The 19,655-nt window shown below is 41.3% G+C and overlaps 1 protein-coding gene across 2 annotated transcripts in view; it reads right to left on the bottom strand.

Moving 5' to 3' along the window:
• Window positions 1–8,615: 8,615 nt before the first annotated feature.
• The window catches only part of nr6a1a (nuclear receptor subfamily 6, group A, member 1a), a 78,638-nt gene continuing 67,598 nt past the window's right edge, over window positions 8,616–19,655 (bottom strand). For both annotated transcript variants that reach the window (XM_069683656.1, XM_069683657.1), the window contains 8 exons: window positions 15,976–16,206; window positions 14,676–14,731; window positions 13,641–13,801; window positions 12,260–12,490; window positions 11,180–11,434; window positions 9,430–9,551; window positions 9,193–9,345; window positions 8,616–8,746 (listed from right to left, as the gene is read on the bottom strand). In XM_069683656.1, coding sequence (XP_069539757.1) covers window positions 8,616–8,746; window positions 9,193–9,345; window positions 9,430–9,551; window positions 11,180–11,434; window positions 12,260–12,490; window positions 13,641–13,801; window positions 14,676–14,731; window positions 15,976–16,206 — 1,340 coding nt within the window. The remainder of the gene's footprint in view (window positions 8,747–9,192; window positions 9,346–9,429; window positions 9,552–11,179; window positions 11,435–12,259; window positions 12,491–13,640; window positions 13,802–14,675; window positions 14,732–15,975; window positions 16,207–19,655) is intronic.

Genomic DNA, 19,655 nt, shown 5'->3' with positions numbered 1-19,655 from the left:
GTGGTTCCCAACCTTTTCTTCTCGGAGCCCCCCCGCTTCTATCTAAGAAAGGCTAAGCCCCCCTAGCCCACACTCTCACTCACACACACACACACACACACACACACTCACACACACACACACACTCACTCACACACACACACACACACGCACACACACACACACACACACACACACACACACACACACAATAAAGTGATTTCAAATCTTTATTGGCAAAAATGAACACCAATCAGGCTGTAGTTCTTTGTCATTTTAGTTTATCATTATTATTATAATAATAAACACTTTTATTTAAATGTAAATATGTGGATGCATTTCTGCAGGAATGTATGAAAGTAAAAAACGTGTGTGCACTCATGTGTGTATGTATGGATGAATATATTTTTTTAATGGATGAACAGACTTTTGATTATCGAGTCAGTGCTTTATGAATGATTTTATTCAACATGTGCAAATCTAATGTTGAGAATCTCAGTGCAGGCGAAGCCTCACCCACCCCCAGCAATCGTTGGCGGACCCCAGGTTGGGAACCACTGCTCTAAGTGTGGTGTATATAAGTGTATAGTGTATATAATTATTGCCTGCACTTTTTATGTCTTAATGACTTTCCAGTGAAGCACTTTGAACTGTAAACAAATAAAACTCTGTCAGAAACATTTTAGTCTTTTTTACTGGTGTTTCAGCTGCTTGGCATCATCTGCATCGTCACAACAGCGGCAATCACACTTCATATAGCAAGGAGAGGCTTAACTTTAAGAGACAAATCTGTAGACTCTGTGAGGAGGCATTTAAATACACTTTGACTGATTGAAGGCTGGAAACACTCACGGTGAGAATTTTGGCCCGGCTCACTCTCCTCGCATATTTATCCACATGAATCCTGAAAATAATCACATAATTTACTGCGATAGGCATATTTATCTAACGCTTGTGCATCACTTTAAATGTTGTGAGGAAATGGCCACCAGGAATTGAGGGTCGTAACGATCTCCTTTGTTCTCCTCGGATGCTCAAGTGTTTCCCAGCTAAAGGAAACAAACAAAAAGGGACTGTGTGACCGCAGCCCGTGGTTTTCAGGTAATCACATACAGGAAAGGGAGTTAAGTTCTTTTCCTTCGAGTTTGAATTTTTGGTTGTTAAAACAGTTTAGAGGAACATTACTACCATCAACTGGACTGAGTGTGAAAGGGCAGATGATTTAGGGAAAGAAGTCCAATTTGCACACAGACTATAACGAGAACTCTCTAGTACGACTTGTTTCTTTATTTGAGGAAGAATTTTGAGAAAGAGTTCTGAAGAAGAAACTGACTGTTAAAGAAAACTGCAGAACTTCTGCCTCCAGAGTTCCTGTCCTGTACATCTGTTGGCTTATTGTTGGATTACAATGTAATAAAAGAGTGATTCTATTAGTCTGGACACTTTCGACACATTTATAGCACAAAACCACTGGTTTATACTGAAGAAAGAAATCTTAGTGCATAGTTCCAATTTTTGGAAGCAAGTTATACCAACTTCTTCTACAATTATTCAAGAGCACATCCCTTTAGATCCCAAGTGTTGTATTTGGAATGATATGGATCATAAAAGTTGACCACAGTTCAAGAAAAAGAGTGTGTGTTGGACCAATGAGTGCAAAAAGAATCATTGCCACAAAGCAGAAGATTACCAATAATATAAATATTATAAGTTTAGAACAAATGACTAAACTTACACCCCCTCCTACAAAACCTGGGATCTAATTAATGTACACATTCAGAACAATGTGACCTGCCCTGAATAAAAGAAGAGAAGCATCTACCTTGACCTCTTTTTCTTTTCACATTTGATGTGATGTATGACTATGTTTATGTATGGGAAGATGTTTGTTGGTTTTTAAAACAATACATAGTGCATTGTCCCAATTATAACCAATAAACCAGCTGCTGAATGAAGTTTAAACAAACATTGTTAGAAAGGGGAGAAATTAAATTGTGCATTTGTTGGGGATTATTTTATACAGCGAATTAATCCACAAACGTTGTTCTGGAGACTGTTTCTTTTGTTGTTATTTACTTGTTTACATACTTTTTTTGGTCCAATAATAAAGCTTGTAGTGTGTATCAAAGCGCTTGTGGTATATGAATGCCCAAAGAGGCAAGTCATTTTATTGGATCTGTTGACAATATGATAAAACAAAGCTGTTTATTGGCAGCTTTATATTTAAATGACCAAGAGTGAAGATCTGAAAGCAGAACTGGGCTTCTGCACAATCTGTTGACGTGTAAAAAAAAAATAACAACAAAAGTCAGTGCATTGTTTTGTGTTGATGGATTCTGATTACATATATGTGCCAGGCAGAATTTCTTTCAATAATTATAAAAATATTGTATATAATTATATATAAGGAAAATATTTAAGGAAACAGGCACAAAATCACGTCGAGTCAGAAAGAAATCACAGGTCTGATATTCAAATGTATTAAATACACTAAAAATGATGTATGTGTGTTATATGAAAGAAGAGTGGTCAGGTCAGCGTACTTTATACATTAGCTAAATTTATTTTATCTTAACTGACCAGTCAGTTAAGATAAAATAAATTTTATTTTCTCTGAGATGGATGACTTCCAGTGAATGTTTCAGAAGACTGCCCCGCCGCTGAAACACACTTTGTGTTTATTTTAATGATGGTATCTCAGTGTGAGAACACACGTTGGAGTGTGCCGAGCAGCAGGTCAGGGACAAACACGTCCAAACAGCTCTAAGCGCTGTGGCCTCAGTGTTTCACTGAATAGATTAACATCACATCAGCATTTCTGATCCCCTCACATCTGAATGGAAAAGTCAAAGATGGACAGACAAATGGAGGACGATCAGTGTTCTTGCATAACGTTCACATTTATTTGGTTTCAAGTCCTAACACATTCTAAACATGCTTTTAACACGTAATGGATCACATTCTTCACAGGTAGTTAAAGTAACAAGAGCAGACAAGAGATTCCTGAAGAGAAAAACATGAAGGCGTTTCAATTGTCTGTTCACAGAGGATGACAGAGTGTTAAGCTATTTATTCCCTGAGATATGTAAAAGCTCCTTTACTTCCTCCAACACTCTTCTCATCTTGTGCTCCTGTACAACAGGGTTAAAAAGTGGTGAGGGGTCTCATCAGCCCACCTAAAGCCTGAACAGGTTCCTTTAGAGCCAGAACATCTGAGGTGGGATATTTGGTTTTCAATAGTTCCTTCAGGTTATGATGACATTTTCTGTCAGTCTTCATCACTGAGATCTGGGAGGTGGTGACATGCAGACGGTCTAAGGAGGAGTCTAAGACGAGCAACATACGGAAGCCCTGAGAGGCAGGTGACAAAAAAAGGGAAATCCTTGGATCAATGTTTTAATTCTCATATAAGCTTCTTCTTCTGTTTATGACCTAAGAACAGGTGGGGGGAACGTTTTTTCTGCATAATCTCTTTTATATCTAAAGTTACTTTTATTGTTTGTGAAAATGGTTTTGTCGCTGAAAGCATTCATGATGTTCCAGGTTTCTTCATGCACTTTAGAAACAAGATGGCTAAATATTGTGTTATCTAACATGACTTGTCTTTCTTTGGGTTAGACGTTGTTTTAGTGCATGATACTGAAAATTGGTTTTATTTTTTACACCTGCTTAAACTTTCACATTTTACATTAAAAAAAGAAACTTAGAGAAACAGATTTTCCCACTGGTTAGTTTTTCACCTGTTCATAAGTCATAAAAACAGCAAGGAAATCAATTCATATCAGACTTTTTGAAAAAGGGGTCACCAAAATGTTTTTCTCACGTGCCTCTGAGGGCTTCCGTAGAACTGGAGCAGTCAGATAACCAGACTTTAAAAATAACTGGCAGAAGTGTCCCTTATAGCCAAACTGCGTACAGTATGTTCACATCTGCAGTTGCATTCCCAAATCTCTGCAATAAGGCCTCATAGAGTAAAATGTATCATACGTGACAGGAATGATGTCTGATATATGCACATAGGACCTAAAGGCAGAGCTGTTTAAGATTCCCACTCGTTTGGTGTCATGACGTTCCATATCAGTGATGATAACGCTGCTGCTGTCTGTCTGTGGTCGCGTGCCGCAGCGTCACTGTCACATGAGTAAGCAAAAAGCATGTAAACACAAAGACATGTCAGATTGACCACAGTTACATTCTCTGATTGACAATCGATCACAAGCTGCATTGGCAGATATGATAGCAGTCCCGTTGTTAGCACTCCATGTTACCTTGAAACCCCCTTAACAGACAATCATGGAGCACAATGGGATAAAAAAACACACAGCGGCATATCATGATGCGGTGAATATAGTGTACACAGCAAACAGCCATTCACAAGATAACAAGACGTATTCCAAAAAGGTCAACACAGGAAAATAAAGCACTGGTTAACTGCAGCAAGAATGCATCACGTGAATGCCTTATCAGTACGCTGACATTGTCATTGACATTCTTTCATCTTTGGTATTGATAACAGGGCAGAAGTGAAATGAAAGAGTGACGCTAATTTTACATGAAAAGAAGCAAAAAAAAAAAAGAAAAAAGAAAAAGAAAACAAGAGGGCGAGGGTCCCTGAATCAAGAGATTAGGGGTGTAAGGAGGTCAGAGAAAATCAAAGCTGCTGACAGCAGGCGAGTGGACTGAGGTAGAGGATTATGAGGCAACATGTTACAAAAATAAAAGAGGAACAAAACAGATGTCAGCGCTTGTTAGAAATCTGAGAGGTCACTGAGTGAAATAACAGACACAAAAATAACAGAACATTGGTGCATTGAAACCAATAAATAAGACAAAAAATCACCTATTTGAAAATAAGCAACATGATGACAAATAAAGAGGTAGTTTCAGTACAGAAATTGCAAAATGACATATCCCTTTGTCTGCAAAATAATACAAACACAGAAAATTATAAAAGAACACTTTGTATCAAAATGTGAGTGAGGAGGTCAGAGCGGTGGCAGTAAGGTAGCCGAGGTGAGTTTTATGTTGACGAGCAGAAGTCAGTATTGATATTACCGCTACATTAAAGGAAGAAATCCCCCTCAGATCGTCTTCCACTGTCAGATCTCAGCCTCTGTGATGTTCAGTGCATTCCTGGAGTTACTCTGAGATGAAGTGACTTTGTTGTTGGCCACCCTGAACCCTTTCTCTTCTTCTATTGCTACTCTTAGTATTAGCATACATTCCTCCAGATGGTGTCTGTACAGAGAGGTGGGATCGTTTAACATCAGTGCAAAACTCTCTTTACTTATTTTTGTTTTCTAATGAAAGCCAATGGCAGCTCCTCTCAGCAGTGAGAAGGGACTTCAGGAAATTTTTCTCCTTTAGATGTTACATCGCATCACTCAGGCTTCTGTTACATAAAATTACATATCCCTGAGATTATGTGGTTTCAAGGGTCAACTGATGAAAAACAAAAACAGTTCTCACATTCTTTAAAGGCCATGCAGACAGACAACAGCAGCTTCATCTGCTTAGATTTTAAGATATCCGTCTCTGAGATTTCTGCCCCAAAACAATGGAGGCAAATGGAAGTTCACTTATGGTGATCACAGTAGCAACCAATTCCCTTATTAAAAATGTTACAGCCACATCTCTGTGTCCCTGTCACTTGTTAATGGGGCAGTTTTCATGGGGACAAATTCTTTTTTTTACTCGAAACAGGGACAGTGCATATTAATAAACATTACTGTTAATATGTTACATGGCTCCTATGTGGTCCCTGGCCGGATGAGAAGCTGGCGGCCTAAAATCAGTCTTAAAATCAAGACAAAAAGCTTAAAACAATAATTGTAATGTAGGGCATGTCTATGATGTTAAAAGCGTAATGGTTAGTTTGCATACAAGTGGACACTCATCATAATGTCATTCTTGTTTTCAGAGACGGATATCCTGAAACCCGGATCTGAATGCCACTAAAAGTATGTGAGAAAATAATTAAGTTTGCAATTTAGGTGGAATGAGCCTTTAACCCCAGAAGCCTGCGTGATGGTTGATGCACTTTTTTTCCACACTTCAAGCAAAGCTGCTCTGAGAATCCAAGTGGTAGAAACTGAGTGTAATTTCATTCAGGTTTGGACGCTCACGTGGCTCCAAAACATCACATTGTAAAATGATTCAAAACAGACATAAAAGGGCGTCAGTATTGTCCATATAAAATGAGACCGACATCACCACAGTAATGCTTTTTCAACTAAATTAAACTGTGGACAAGGGAATGAGATATTAAAAATCATGTCCAAAAAAAGTCAAGAATTCATTCAAAGTTTAGAAAATGATAGGGCTGTCTTCACTCCCCCCAAAAACAATGAATATGTGAAAAACAACAAAAACCCAAAACATTCACAATAACTACAAAGGTACATGAAAATGTATAAAAATCAAAGATGAAAAGAGGCTAACTGAAACATTTAAAGAGGAACACTGCATCAGACTGGTGGTGCTGTTAAGGCTGCACACAGAGACATCCACCCTGCATGTGTCACCTTCAAACTACATCCACTGTCACTGAATGATGGGGGTGGAGGGCGGGGCGGGGACCTTGAGGGAAATAAAGTGGAAAAGAAAAAAACCTTTTTCTACAGAGGACCTACAATGTCCTGGAACCTACATCTACTAATACTACAAGTACATCAGCATGGTCACTGAGGAACTCCTGAATGCAATACATAACACTCACTTTACCCTGTTTAGATCCAGGTCGGCAGGGACCTGAGAGAGAGGAACACACTGGGTGGGCAGTGGCCGAGGTCAAGGGTCAAGGTCTCCGAACCTCACCGTTGTGTGCAAAAAAGAGAGTCGTTGCGAGGACTGCATTTTGTCTGCATTTCTAATTGTTCTTGTCATCGTGAAACGGCTAAAAACTTGAGGAATCCAAGAAGACACGTCAAGCGGTTTGAAATGATCATCTCATACTTCAAAAATAAAGACCATTTCCTATGGCTTCTTTTAAACATGTGCATATCTGTCACAGAGGGTATGCAAGATGGAGGTAAGTCACCTAAATTCTCTAAACCGAGCCTGGATCAACCACACTGAATCCACTCCTAGCCAGGTCAAAGTGATAATCCGCAAACTTGATGTTCATTAAACACCTCATCTGTTGGTCTTTTGGTCAACATTAGCCAGTAAAACCCGAAGGACCAGACCTGAACAAAGTCCGGTCTTGGGTCTGTGCAAAATTTAGATTGGACCTGAAAAGACGTGAAACTGACATGAACTGGTCAAAGGGACTTTTGAATGGACGCCCTGGTTTCTAATCCGGGGTTTCCCAAATTGATTTGAAACTTGATAAGCTAACAGACGCTAGCAAACACTGAGTGTTTACCACCGTTTATCTACTCCGGTTATTCTTCTCTCTTTCAGACTGGATCAAGCTATAGTCGATTCCATTTTGGTTTTTGACCTCTCACCGGTCTCAGGTGTTGCGTTTCTGGTTTGTTCTAAATAAATCAAAAATCACAAGTTTTAACGGACTACCCCTTTAACCAAACATAGCCAGCACTGGGGACAGAAAACGCCTGGCAGTGTGATGATAGAAAGCTACAATGCATCGAGTTCCTGGCACTGAAGGCTGCGGAGCCCACAAAAACAAGCCATCTGACAGAATCAGAGTGAGAAAACAAAGCCTGGGATTCACATCTGCACAACACTCATGTGCTCGAGAATCAAGTGTGCACCTTTAGCAGGATTTAGAATGAAATACAGCAACATACTCGTCTGTCCAGCAGAGGGTTCTCCCTTCTGACACAGATTGATTCATTTCTTATTCTGATCCTTCATTGATAAGAAATCTTTTCGTTGTGGAGCTATCAGCTTCCTACCCATCAATGGGTGTTTGAAAAACGCATTGCATAACACTTTGGTCAAAAAAGAAAAACAATAAAAGTAAAAACAGCAAACCTAGCTATCCTCCCCTTCCCCTGCAATAAAGCCTTACATCCCCAGTCTATGATTGTAGAAAATACCCGTATGCTCCTTTTTCAGTGAAGATCCTACAGATCTAACAACTGTCACCTTAACTCATGGAATGTTAAATTGACAAGACTGCCTCCCATAAGCAGGATTTCTGAGAGTCCATGCAAATAAAGTCGCTCAATTCTGATAATTCATTTTGCATTCTCAGTGTGACAAAACACTGTTTTTCAATCTTTGATTTATGCAGCTCCTTTGAACATTCAGTCTCTGATTGAGGTGCCAAAGCATCCGCAGGGATTTGGTTTTAGACTGGGCAACTTTTCATTTAACAGCAAGAAAAGGTACCTGAAAATAGCAACAACATCTTCCTGAGGTAGTCTCACAACACTCGTCACATGTGTTTATCCGCCCCCGTCTGAATAAAATAAACTCTTTTAAAGTCTAGCTCTAACAATAGCAACACTGACACATTGAGCAAACTGGATACACACTTGTAAACTCCAAAGACCAATGCATCTACGAGCATTTGTTTTGTACAGAAGCATGTGCACAGTGTAAATCAGCATACATTCAGCTCTGTCGTGTAATAAATATATAAAGAAAAAGTTACAAAAAACAAACTAGCTGCTTGTCACATTCACAAGAGGGGAGACCAGTCCCTCCACTTGGTGTCGGGGGGTCTAGTTCCCGGAGGAGGTGGTCACGCAGGGCGATGGGCCGGTCCTGTAGCTGGTCAGGCTGGATTTGCAGGAGTGCAAGACTGCTTTGAACAAGAGGGGGAGCTGCTCCAGAGGTACATTCACCAGCTTCCCTGCAAACACACCCAAAATACAGCATGTTAGCTTAGCTTAGCTTCTTTTAATTGGACATATGCAGTCTATTCCACCACACCAGTGCTTTATTCCATCTCCATAAAAAGATATCCTGATACGAGTGCAGATAAATGTCTGCAAACTCTATCCTCGAGCCTCAAGTCCCAAGTAGGACCATAAACCATGACCAGAGGCTGGATGGAGAAGCCAGGTCCTGGTTATCCAGATAGTCACTGGCTACACCAGAGGCCGCATCATCATCAGACAACAGCTTCAAGAAAACACTGACAATAACTCAAACTGTAAGGTCTGAATTAAGTAAAAACAAATGACAACAAAAAATAAATTGCATTTCTGATGTGAAAGGAGGCCTTGTTCTCTTTGCAGATGGGTTAAAAGAATACTACTTTTTAGGATTCCACTATAGAGCACTCGGAGGCCTTACCTGCAATGCAGCGGATCTCTGGGAGACACATCATGATCTCAGGGAAGCGTTTGGGCTGGTGCGGGTACTTATACTCGGTGTAGTCCTGACACACATACCAGTAGCGCTTGTTCAGCTGCTCAAGCTGGGAGATGTTGGACAGACCTCGGATATCTGCAGGGATACGAACAAAATGAGAGTCATGTGGGGAAAACAGTAACGGCTTGTTCTCGGACATAGCTGGGCTTGCCGTGTTACCTTGGTTCAGAAAGTTGATGGCTTTCATACAGGCGTACTCTTCGTTACTGATCTTCAACTGGTGGAACTTGCGAAACAGATATATCAACCTCTCCATCACCTCCATGCCGTCCTCGCTGAAGCTGAAGAATCAGACAGACTTGTCAAATTATGTTGCAAAAATGTAATGTACCATAATGTGCTACGTAACTTACATATTGATATAAAAATGTCTCTAGAGGTGTAGAGTTTGGGCCTTTTGAAGCCATTTTCTCCAAACAAAACAGATGAAAGACTTGGTTTTAATAGGTTTACTGTCCTCATGTTCAACTTAAATCCACTGTGATGAAATTCAAAAGAGTCAAAAAATATAAAATCCCTAAAGCCCCATTATCTTAAGCTTCTAGGCTTCAATGAACAAGGCAAAAATTAGGGAGGGAATAAGTCAGATCTACTCAGAGTGCTTAACAAATGTCTCGCTGATCCCGCTGCTTTTAGGAGTTAGAAACATTCATAAAGTTTAATTTCACACATCAAACCTCATTTCTCTGACTTCTCTGGCTCCCACTGTTACAATCTCTCTCCCAAACTCTAAAGGTGCCACTGTAAATCTAATATGCACTGCTAAACAATCATAACAGCACCGTATATTAGGAGAATGCATGTCATGAGGTCAGATAATTTGGTCTGATTTACACTGAGCCAACCCCCCCACACATCCTTCTCTACCCAGAGTGGAACATGCGTTTATTTCACATGGCAGACAGTGCTAGCCACAGCTCTGTCCTGAGGAGTCCCGGACTGCTCCCCTGGCCTTCGTCCAACAACAACTCTACCCTGCTGTCAGAGAGAAATCTTTTGGAGATACTGAGCTCACAGAGTGGAACGTCTCGCCTCTGTAGAGGATTGTTGATGCAGTGTGCATTTAATCTCTCATATCTATCTTTCTTCTCAGTGAACTAATGAACTGGCGAAGCTCCCGGAGGTAAAATATAATGTTTAATTATCTCTTCTAAGTTAATGGTGCGATAGTGTCCACAAAAGAGGGGTAGGAGGTAAGATGAGTCACTGCTGATGAGATATTACCAACACATATGAAGGAATCATGTGTAACTACCATACCATTTGTAAAGGAAGCGGTAGTCTGGTCCAATTCATAGTAAAATAGATGATAAAGCAGGGTATGCTTTAGGGCAAGCCTACCATGTGGTCTTGTTCGGTTGATTTTCATGCTAATTACATTTTGTTTAAAGATAGTTTTTCACTAGCCAAAATTACCATTCCAATTAATATCACAGTCATCATGAATTACAGATGCACCTTGCCACCTTTCCTGAATTTCCCCCTGTGGATTAATAAAGTATTTCTGAATCTGATACTAAATTCAGCTGCCTATTGAGGCTGGAAATAGAACAAGCACATAACCAACACAGCAAAACAAGTACAAGGAGCTGAAAATGCTAGAATACTCCTCAGAGTTGATGACGTTTTTTAATATTACATATATTCATTTGAGCCAAAGTTTACATAGAAATAATCATCAGTGCATCTTTGAGCATTAAGCACACCTTCAGTAAGTTACGTTCTTTGTTTGATGGTTAAAGAATAATTATAGAGCGTTAGGTCTTGGGACAGTGTGTTTTTCAAGCCAAATTTAAAGAGCAATTTCTAATTATCTTAATGTTTCTCAAATTCCAACGAACTTGGCCAATAAAACCACCTGCAGTAGCTTTCTGACACATCTTTCCCCCTCCAGGTCTCTGTCACTCACCCCTGCAGCTCGTCGTCAGACGGGGTGTACTTGGCAGTGACATTAGCCAGGTCTCCGAAGATCTGTGCGCTGTAGATAGTGAGGCAGGAGAGCAGGATGAGCTCCTGCCAGGTGGAGCTGAGCAGGCAGGTGTAGTCCTCGATGGAGAGCTCACAGAAGAACGGCAGCTTCTTGATCCAGGAGATCTGGCGGAAAAGGAGCTCGTCTGCCAGGCGACACAGCAGGGCGAACAGCTCCACCTGTGTCACTTTGTACCTGCCACACACAAAAACACAAAGGAGTGTGTTAAACCAAATCACCCCCTAAATGATGCAATTTTATTGAATGCATATTCATTGTTAAGGTGACAATGCCTACATAGCTACTCCAGCAAACTAAGGACTTGAATGATACCCGACAATAGGCCAGATGAGGGTAAAAAAGTAGTTATTAGCCAACATGGTGGAAACTGCATCATAATTAAAATATCAAAGCTTTTGTCTTCAGAGGTTCAGTTGTGTAGTAAGTCTGATGATGTGGAAGTGGAGACTGACTCATCATCCGGTATATTTTAATCGTTTTTCCAGCCGTTTTTTTTATTTGCCCTTTTGCCTGTGATGAAAAAGTTCCTAATTTCTCCTGACTAAGCAAAATAATACAGCTCGGGTTTTGTGGTCTGTGAGACAGGACAGAGAGGAGGTAGTGACAGTTTGAACCACAAGATGGCTCCTGTTTTGCTCCCTCTGTGTTTTCTTGTGCTGTGATCGTTAACATACTGGCTGCTTTGGTGTTAGGGTCAGGCATAACAGAGAATAAATTAGACTTTAAAAATCCTATTTGGACTTTTTGGATATTTATATAAACATTTAGCAGAAACTACTTGGGTAATAAATAATTAACATACTTTGTGTTTTAAAGCATTTTTTGCTAATTAAATAACTAGACTTTATTTATTTTACACCCAACTGATGAATAATGTAATGCAGAACTCGCAGTTTGTAAAGAATGGATTGAAATTCAGTGGTATGGTCTTTGAATCACACATGATGAATGATATTCGACAGAATGTGTAGATAGTATCTTGTGTATGCACTGACTCACCCGTCCTCTATGAGCATTGGAGTTGCCAGGGGGGCCAGGTCCTCGGCAGCCACCAGCTGCAGCACCAGTGGGTGGGACTGCGGGTAGATGCTGCGGGGCTGGGGGGCCAGCAGGCCAGACTGGGCAGCGTAGCTGAACAGGTGAGGCAGCAGCTGGTAGTGTGTGGACATGGAGGTGTTGATGTACTGGTCCCTGAGGGCTGCCGTGTAGCCGTTCATCTCTACAGAGCGACTGGAAGCACAAAAGGTCAAAGGTTACACATAGTAAGAATTTAGCAGACATTATACATTTTTTTCAATCAAAGGGGTAGTCTGACATTTTGGGAATACATGTGTAGAACATGCTCCCACAGACAGATAGGATGATTGATACGTTGTATATCTTTGTGTCTCATACAAAGCATGCTAGTAGTTTCCCTCTGCTTCCATTGTTTGTGCTAAACTAGGCTACACTTGTCCCAGACCTGAAATATTCTGGAGATGAATTGGTGGTAAATCCAGACAAAAAGTGAAACCCCAAAGTTAAACATACAAGTTGTAACACTGTGCATCATAGAGATATTTGATCTTTTTGGGAGTAAATTTACTTCAGATTTAACAGTTAGAGGAGATATTGGGACGTTTGGCGTGGTCATCTCTGAGCTAGTTGGGTGAAATGCTGATTTCATTTGCACGATTTCTCATTTGTTTACCAGATCTGTTTACTTTGGGATATTCAGGAGGTTAGGGGGATGCTCCTGATGTTAGGAAAATGGTCTGAAAAACAAACTTATTGTCTCATACATTGTTGATACAAAAACAACCTTATGTAAGTTTAATTTAAATGAAAGGCAAAGACCCCTATGTGCACAGTTAGATCATTAGAATGTTTTTTTTAAGTCAAAACTCAAATAATGAGTAAACTAATTAGCAAATATTAATATAACATAAAATTGACCACTGCAACTGTACTTTTAACTGCACAGGTATTCTGTTATTGTTGTTCATTTCTGCTCAGATTTCATTTGATAAAACATGTATTTCTCTTAATAGCTATCAGACTATGTGGCTCATAGATAAACCCTAATGTTTATAACTAAATGAGACCAAAATAAATGCTGTCATGAGAGTACTGAGACAATATTTGTCCTTGATGAATGTAGATAGACAATGTGCTCGTCTCCATAGCAAGAACAGCAGATAGTGCAGCACGTTCTTTGTGTTTGCTATCATCAGTGAGCCTGAGGAGCTGCACATTCAGGCATTCTTCGGCTAATGAAAACCTTAACTAAAGACTGGGTGAGATGGGAACGAGGTGTTAGACTGTCAGGGCCGGCTCATTATCTCAATGGTGGGGCGAGTGTCGGCTCAGCGAGGAGAAGTGGATGAGATGAACGACTCACTTGGATGACAGAGTGGAGGCGGGTGACGGCTGGTTGCCCTCAGAGGCCCCGTTGCTGGGAGAGCTGTGGTCGCTGTCACCGTTGTTGCCCCAGGTGTGCTCCGGGGCATCCTCCTTGAACTCTTGCCCCGACATGATCCGCTCTATCTCCTCCTCTGTGATCTACAACACACAGAGAAGGAGGTTACAGCATGTGACCAAAAGTACTGTGTGTCTCGATTCAATTGATTAGCATTGACTAGCTGCTTTTCACCAAAACATTGAGGAGCAAGGACGCAATCACACAATGAAGCAGGGAGCGGGAGAATGAAAGAAGAGAGGCAAACAGGGATGTGTGTGTGTAGCTCATTGGCTGATACACACATTTAAAAGAATAGAATCTGTGTGGGTCCACACAGAGACAACACTAACAAAAGCCATGTATGAATGCATTAGCATGCCAGGAAGTGTGGTGTTTTGCATCTGTAGCTGGGGTCAGTTCACTTTCATTTCACTCCTGCCGTACACTGAAACAGCGATTCATTCCACATTATGATAAAGATGTTCTCCTTTCATCAGGCTTCCAAACAAAGCCACCTTTAATGAAAAGGCGTTTCTGTGTTTTGACACGCTGAAATGAGCTGGAATTAATTGACCAGCTCCCTCCTCCACTGAATAGTGTCTCAGTGGCACTTAGCCTCATGTCACACATTTTCCTGACCATTTGTTCCCTTGCTAAGTGTTAATAATGAAGCCGGCGATGAATGGGGAATAATCAGCAGCTACATGATTACACTGATGATACAGCAAGGTCAGGGCTCACTCTCATTACATGCTTCACGACTATACCTACACCTAAATCATTAGCATTACAACACTCCAGCTCAGAGTTATTTAAGTGAATGCTTTGTGCTGTGAATGCATTCATGCTGACAACAACAACAAGCTGACTCTGGGTCTGAGCCAGATAAACATGTATAGAGTGATTGAGCTGCGAGAGGGGTCAGTGAATGTCAGAAAAACAACGTTTCAGGTGATCATCGAACATCAAGTTTACCTGAACAGGCCCGATGCTTTTGTTCCTCCCTCCTGGCATGCCATCCTCCCTGATTGCTGCATGACAGAAAGAAAGATCAGAAACGTACATGTGGTTTAACAAACATGACCCACGGTTAGTATCATAGCACTACCTAGTGGCTGAAACTAATCATGCATGGCTTTGCTTCATGAATAATCTCTGATGTGATCTTTCTCCCAAGTTGGAACATAACTTTTCCTGTTTCTGCTGGCAGACAGACATGTTTTTTTTTCTCTTGTGTGGGAATGGTTTGTTAAAAACTGGGAGGTAGGCAAATCTATTTCAAGTGTCAAGACAAGCTTGCTTTTATCAGTAAGTATTTGGAGAATAAATCATACAAAATGAGGCCATCAGGTTGGAGCAGCACTGAAGGGTCACTTATAGTTTTCCTCCACTAGGGGGCAGCATATCCATATGGAAATAAGTAACACCTTACACCATGAGGGCAAACTGCAGCTCTACTCTGATGCTTAACACTGAACTGTATGTGTACCCAAAGAACTGTAGGTACATATTTCTGTATTTCATCTAAATCAGTGCTTTAAGGGCTTTAAAACATAAGCAGCTACTTTGAATTGTGTAAAAGGGCTTGTGTAAGTATGAGAAGTTACTGCCTCAGCTCCCAGGACTTATCCTACCAACTGTCGCTAAACATTCGACTGAACTGTGAAAAAGAGCGTTCAAGTACGCTGCTCCGCCTGCTAAAAATCATTTCAATCTTTGGGAGCTCATCTTACTGGATGCATGTGAGAGTCCTAGTACAAGTACAGCTGGCTGTAGATGTTTTGAATGATGAACTTTTTTTTATTTTGCAATTTCATTTTAATGTTTAGGTATTGTGCTTAATGTCTGAAGCGGCACTATTTTGATGCTGCTCGTCTTTCCAAGACATTCTTAAAAAAAGAGATATTTAACCTCAGTGACACGTTGCTAAAAAATAAAATAAATAAAAAGCCTTTCCACTGAGGGCAGTGACACTGCTGAGAAATATAAGGGAGCAAGCAGGAGGAGTCATCACCCAAACATGTGTTGATCTGTTCGCCCACCACACAGATGATCAGGTTCTATAAAGACTGGATGGCAGATTATAGGATTCTTTGTTATATATAAAAAACTTATTATTTCCTTCTATTTAATGTGCAAGTCAAACATACATTTTGAATATCTTTTATTTCATTTTAATGGAGAGGACTTCAATGCCATTTACAGTTCAAATTCTCCAAACTGCATGAAGTGTCAAGATGAAAAGTGAAAGCCGTGCTAGGTGTCCACACTTTACCTTTGCGGTTCATCCCCATCTGCAGACACTTGAGCAGGCGGCAGTACTGGCAGCGGTTGCGCTGCTTGCGTGACATCTCGCAGTTCTTGTCACGGCTGCAGCGGTACACACGCTTGTTGCATATGCTGCGCTTGAAGAAGCCCTTGCAGCCCTCGCAGGAGATGATGCCATAGTGCAGGCCTGTGGCGCGATCTCCACAGATAAGGCAAGTACGCTGGTCAGCTGGATCATCTGCAGAAAGAAGGAAACATAAAGAAAAGGGGGGGCATTTAAAAGTGTTTCCACCCACCACTTCACACTAAGTCATCCCCACTGGGGGGGAAAATAGTGGGTGCAAAAACCTCGCTGAAGGCACAACTTTTTAATTGAGATCATGGGGGTTGTTGAGGCTTAAGCGCTAGCCAGGCGCTGGCTAATCCAAAAGATTCTTAAGCTCTAACTCTCATTATGTGAAAGTGGAGGTGTAACAGGCAGCAGGACAGGGAGCCGAGACGTCTTGTGTATGTTTTATTCAGCAGCTCTGATGAGAGGAGGCAGCAAGCGAAAACGACACGACTGATTTGTTTACAGTCTCTCCTTTCTCTCAGCTGTATCGCATGAAGAGGCCTCTTCTTAGAGAGCCCTCTCAGACCCAACGGTCCGTCTAAGATGTTGCCAAAGCTTCAAATTTGATCTTTCTATCCAGCAAAAGTATTCTTGATATTGTAATTTGCTCTTTTGCTCTTCCCATTGGTGTCTAATTTTAAGTCAGTGAAGCGTCTGGACGTTCCACACAGGCGCTCTCTTAATCATTAACCCTCACCTGGTTTCCTAAAACAGCACATGCTTTCTGCTGATCACTCAAAACTGTGAGAAGTTTTTAAGACAGGAATAAGTGAGGGCGGTAACTTGGAACACATGTGAGGGGATATTTAGGGGCTCAGGGCAGGAGGAGGTGGGGGCTAATAGCCAAGAAGTTGTGTGAAACAGGATGTCCTGAACAACGTGCATTATAATTAGTAGTAGAAATGACACATGGTGTGATGTGGGCTTATGAAGGCTGGCAGGCAGCTTGCTGACCATGAAGAAATTAGACATTAAGAAGCCATGAAAAGAAATCACAAACCAGCTTACCAGAGCTCTAGATTTTGCTAGGATTAAATAAGTATAAACGGGTCGGGAAGCCAAAATATGAAATCATGATGCAGATTTGTAGAAAGTCAAAAGCCATGCTTTGTCAGGTTTGTGTGCAAAACGTTTAAATTGTTTAGTTTGAATGGAAATGGGATCCACCAATTCTGATGCAACCCGAGGGCGTCAGGACGTCAATACTGATAGGATTTTCTAGCACAGTGAAACACTAATTTCTCGCTTCAGTTATAAAAACTTGCACTGACTAAATATGTAATCACGCAGACTCGTGTTGGCCTTTTGTCTGAACGCATCTTTACACACTGATTTGTCATGGTTTTGAAGTGCAGGGGAACATGTAACAGGGTGTGAAGACGATCAAAGAGAGGTGGATCCTACGGAGGACCTTCCTCGTGAAGCTGCATTATAATCGTGAAGGTGCTCAGGAGCTCTGAGGAGCTGTTGAGGATCTTCACTTAATCCCCCCCCCCCATCTACCTCCAGGCCACATAATGCACACAATCAAACTCACAGAGGAAGCTGAGCATTAAGACTGAGGGTCCACGGTGTTAAGCTTCATCACACGCACACAAACACACACACACACACAGAAGCCCCACACCCAACCCCCCCTCCCTGCTAACAGCCACAGAGAGCAGATGGGTTGGACGCCATGGTTACAGAGAAGAGCCGGGCTGCAGCAGGAATGTGGCCTGCTGCTGATCTGTATCTTAGCCCGACTGGGATCAAACATATGTGGAGCAGATGAAGATTAGACTGATACGACATGTTGCGGTGTCTGATATGAGGGTCACTCTGTTGGTCTCACTGAGGAGTTCTTCACGTTTTGGCCATCCTGACTGCAAGAGAAGCTCTGAGGAAACACTCGGTATCTGTAATGTTGGATGCATCTAATGCAGTATGTCAGTAAGGTTTAGACTGTGGCTGATATCAGAGATGCTGATATTATGGAGTGTGCAGTGAATAATTTTGCTCAGAGAATAAATAGCTCAAAAATAACAATTAACCATTAGCATACATGCTAAAGGAAGCTTTACAAAAAGCCCCATGTCCCCAAATAGAAAGTAAGAGCTCTGGCTCCAAGACTTCACGAGTCTGACAATGTCCTTCTAAAGAAATGTTTTTACCTCGTACATTTCTGGATCGGTTTACAGATGTGCATCACCGTATGATTTGGATCATGTCTTTTTTGACGTGACACCACAGCTCAGTAAAAAGATCTGCTCTACATATGAAGATGACCTTAGAGTTACTGCAGGGCCACAGCTAACTCTGCAATCAATAATGGTCCCTTTACACTTTCAACATTTCCTCCTTTGGGTTAAAGAAGAAGTATGTGTTAGCTTGTTCACATGATATAACAGTCAACTTTTGGTTGCATAGCAACTATAATCATGTAACACTTGTGACTGTTTGTCACTGACTGTTTTAATGTCTGAGCATTAGATAAAAGAGCCCTGCATGTATCTGAGCACAGGATTAAGAGGAAACAGGACCACTGGTTGGTAGCTCTTTACATCATGTGTATCAGCCAACAGAGACAGCAGTATGTGGCTGTATGTCTTTGGTGTGCTTTCTTTAAGGATCTGCACACGCAGAGAAAGAATGAAGTGGACAGAAAGGGTCTGCGGCTGCCGTCCAGCCGGTTAATGCTGCCTGCTGAGCCTGGAGATTAACCTGGACATCTGATTAATGTAAGACTCTTGTGTAATACAAGTAGCGGCACTACACACAGGCGGGACCTTTACCCTCCTATGGGGTTCTGTAGTCGGAAAGCCAATAATGGAGGGAGACAAGCAGGTTTCCTACATGGCTCAATGTGGAGAGAAAGACGCTGACTGTACGGAGGTGATTCATTTGTTCACTCTGTGTGCTGAGACACTGCAGGTCACATTAAAAACTACCAGACTCAAACCTCTCAGCTAAAGGCCTGGTCACACCACAGGACTCACCACTATCACTACCCCATCTTCCTTTTCATCATGATGACTTTTCAGCTCCAAATAAAGTTATTGAATTGATATTGTATCGTTATACTCAACCTCTCAATTAGCATAGATTGAATATAAGAAGTATCATCCACCAGTTCACGAACCACTACTTTGAAGCCTAAAACTTTGGCTGCAGCCATCTTGTTTTGTGACCATATTAGGTTTAGAGAGAAGATACACACCGACTTTTTTTACACAAGACTTTTTCCTGGAGGGAGATGGAAGAAATGTGAAACTCCATGATACAAAAAGATGGAGGGAGCAACAGCTGAAGTCATTGTGGCTATTTCCACTTCTCTGTGGAACAAAGTCATACTTTGCAGCCATTCTTTCAATGTTGGTGCCAAATTTCACTACCTGCCCTAAACCAACTCCCCTGGTTCCACTGTAGTACAGCTGGTGGTGGTTTTGCACCTTTAAGCTGGTTTAAAAACAGCCAATATGCAGTCGAAAAAGAAGAAGCAGCAATCAGCTCCCCTTTGATTTATGCTAGCGAGTCACAGGATTTAGAAAACGTTGGAACGATGAGAACAACTGCAGCAGAAGACAGAACTATGA

Source organism: Semicossyphus pulcher, unplaced genomic scaffold (genome assembly GCF_022749685.1).
Source record: "Semicossyphus pulcher isolate SPU_LCO1_2020_fin unplaced genomic scaffold, fSemPul1.0.p SCAF_6, whole genome shotgun sequence".
NCBI lineage: Eukaryota > Metazoa > Chordata > Actinopteri > Labriformes > Labridae > Semicossyphus > Semicossyphus pulcher.
The sequence above is the reverse complement of the archived record's forward strand: the minus strand, read 5'-3'. Positions and strand labels throughout refer to the sequence as shown.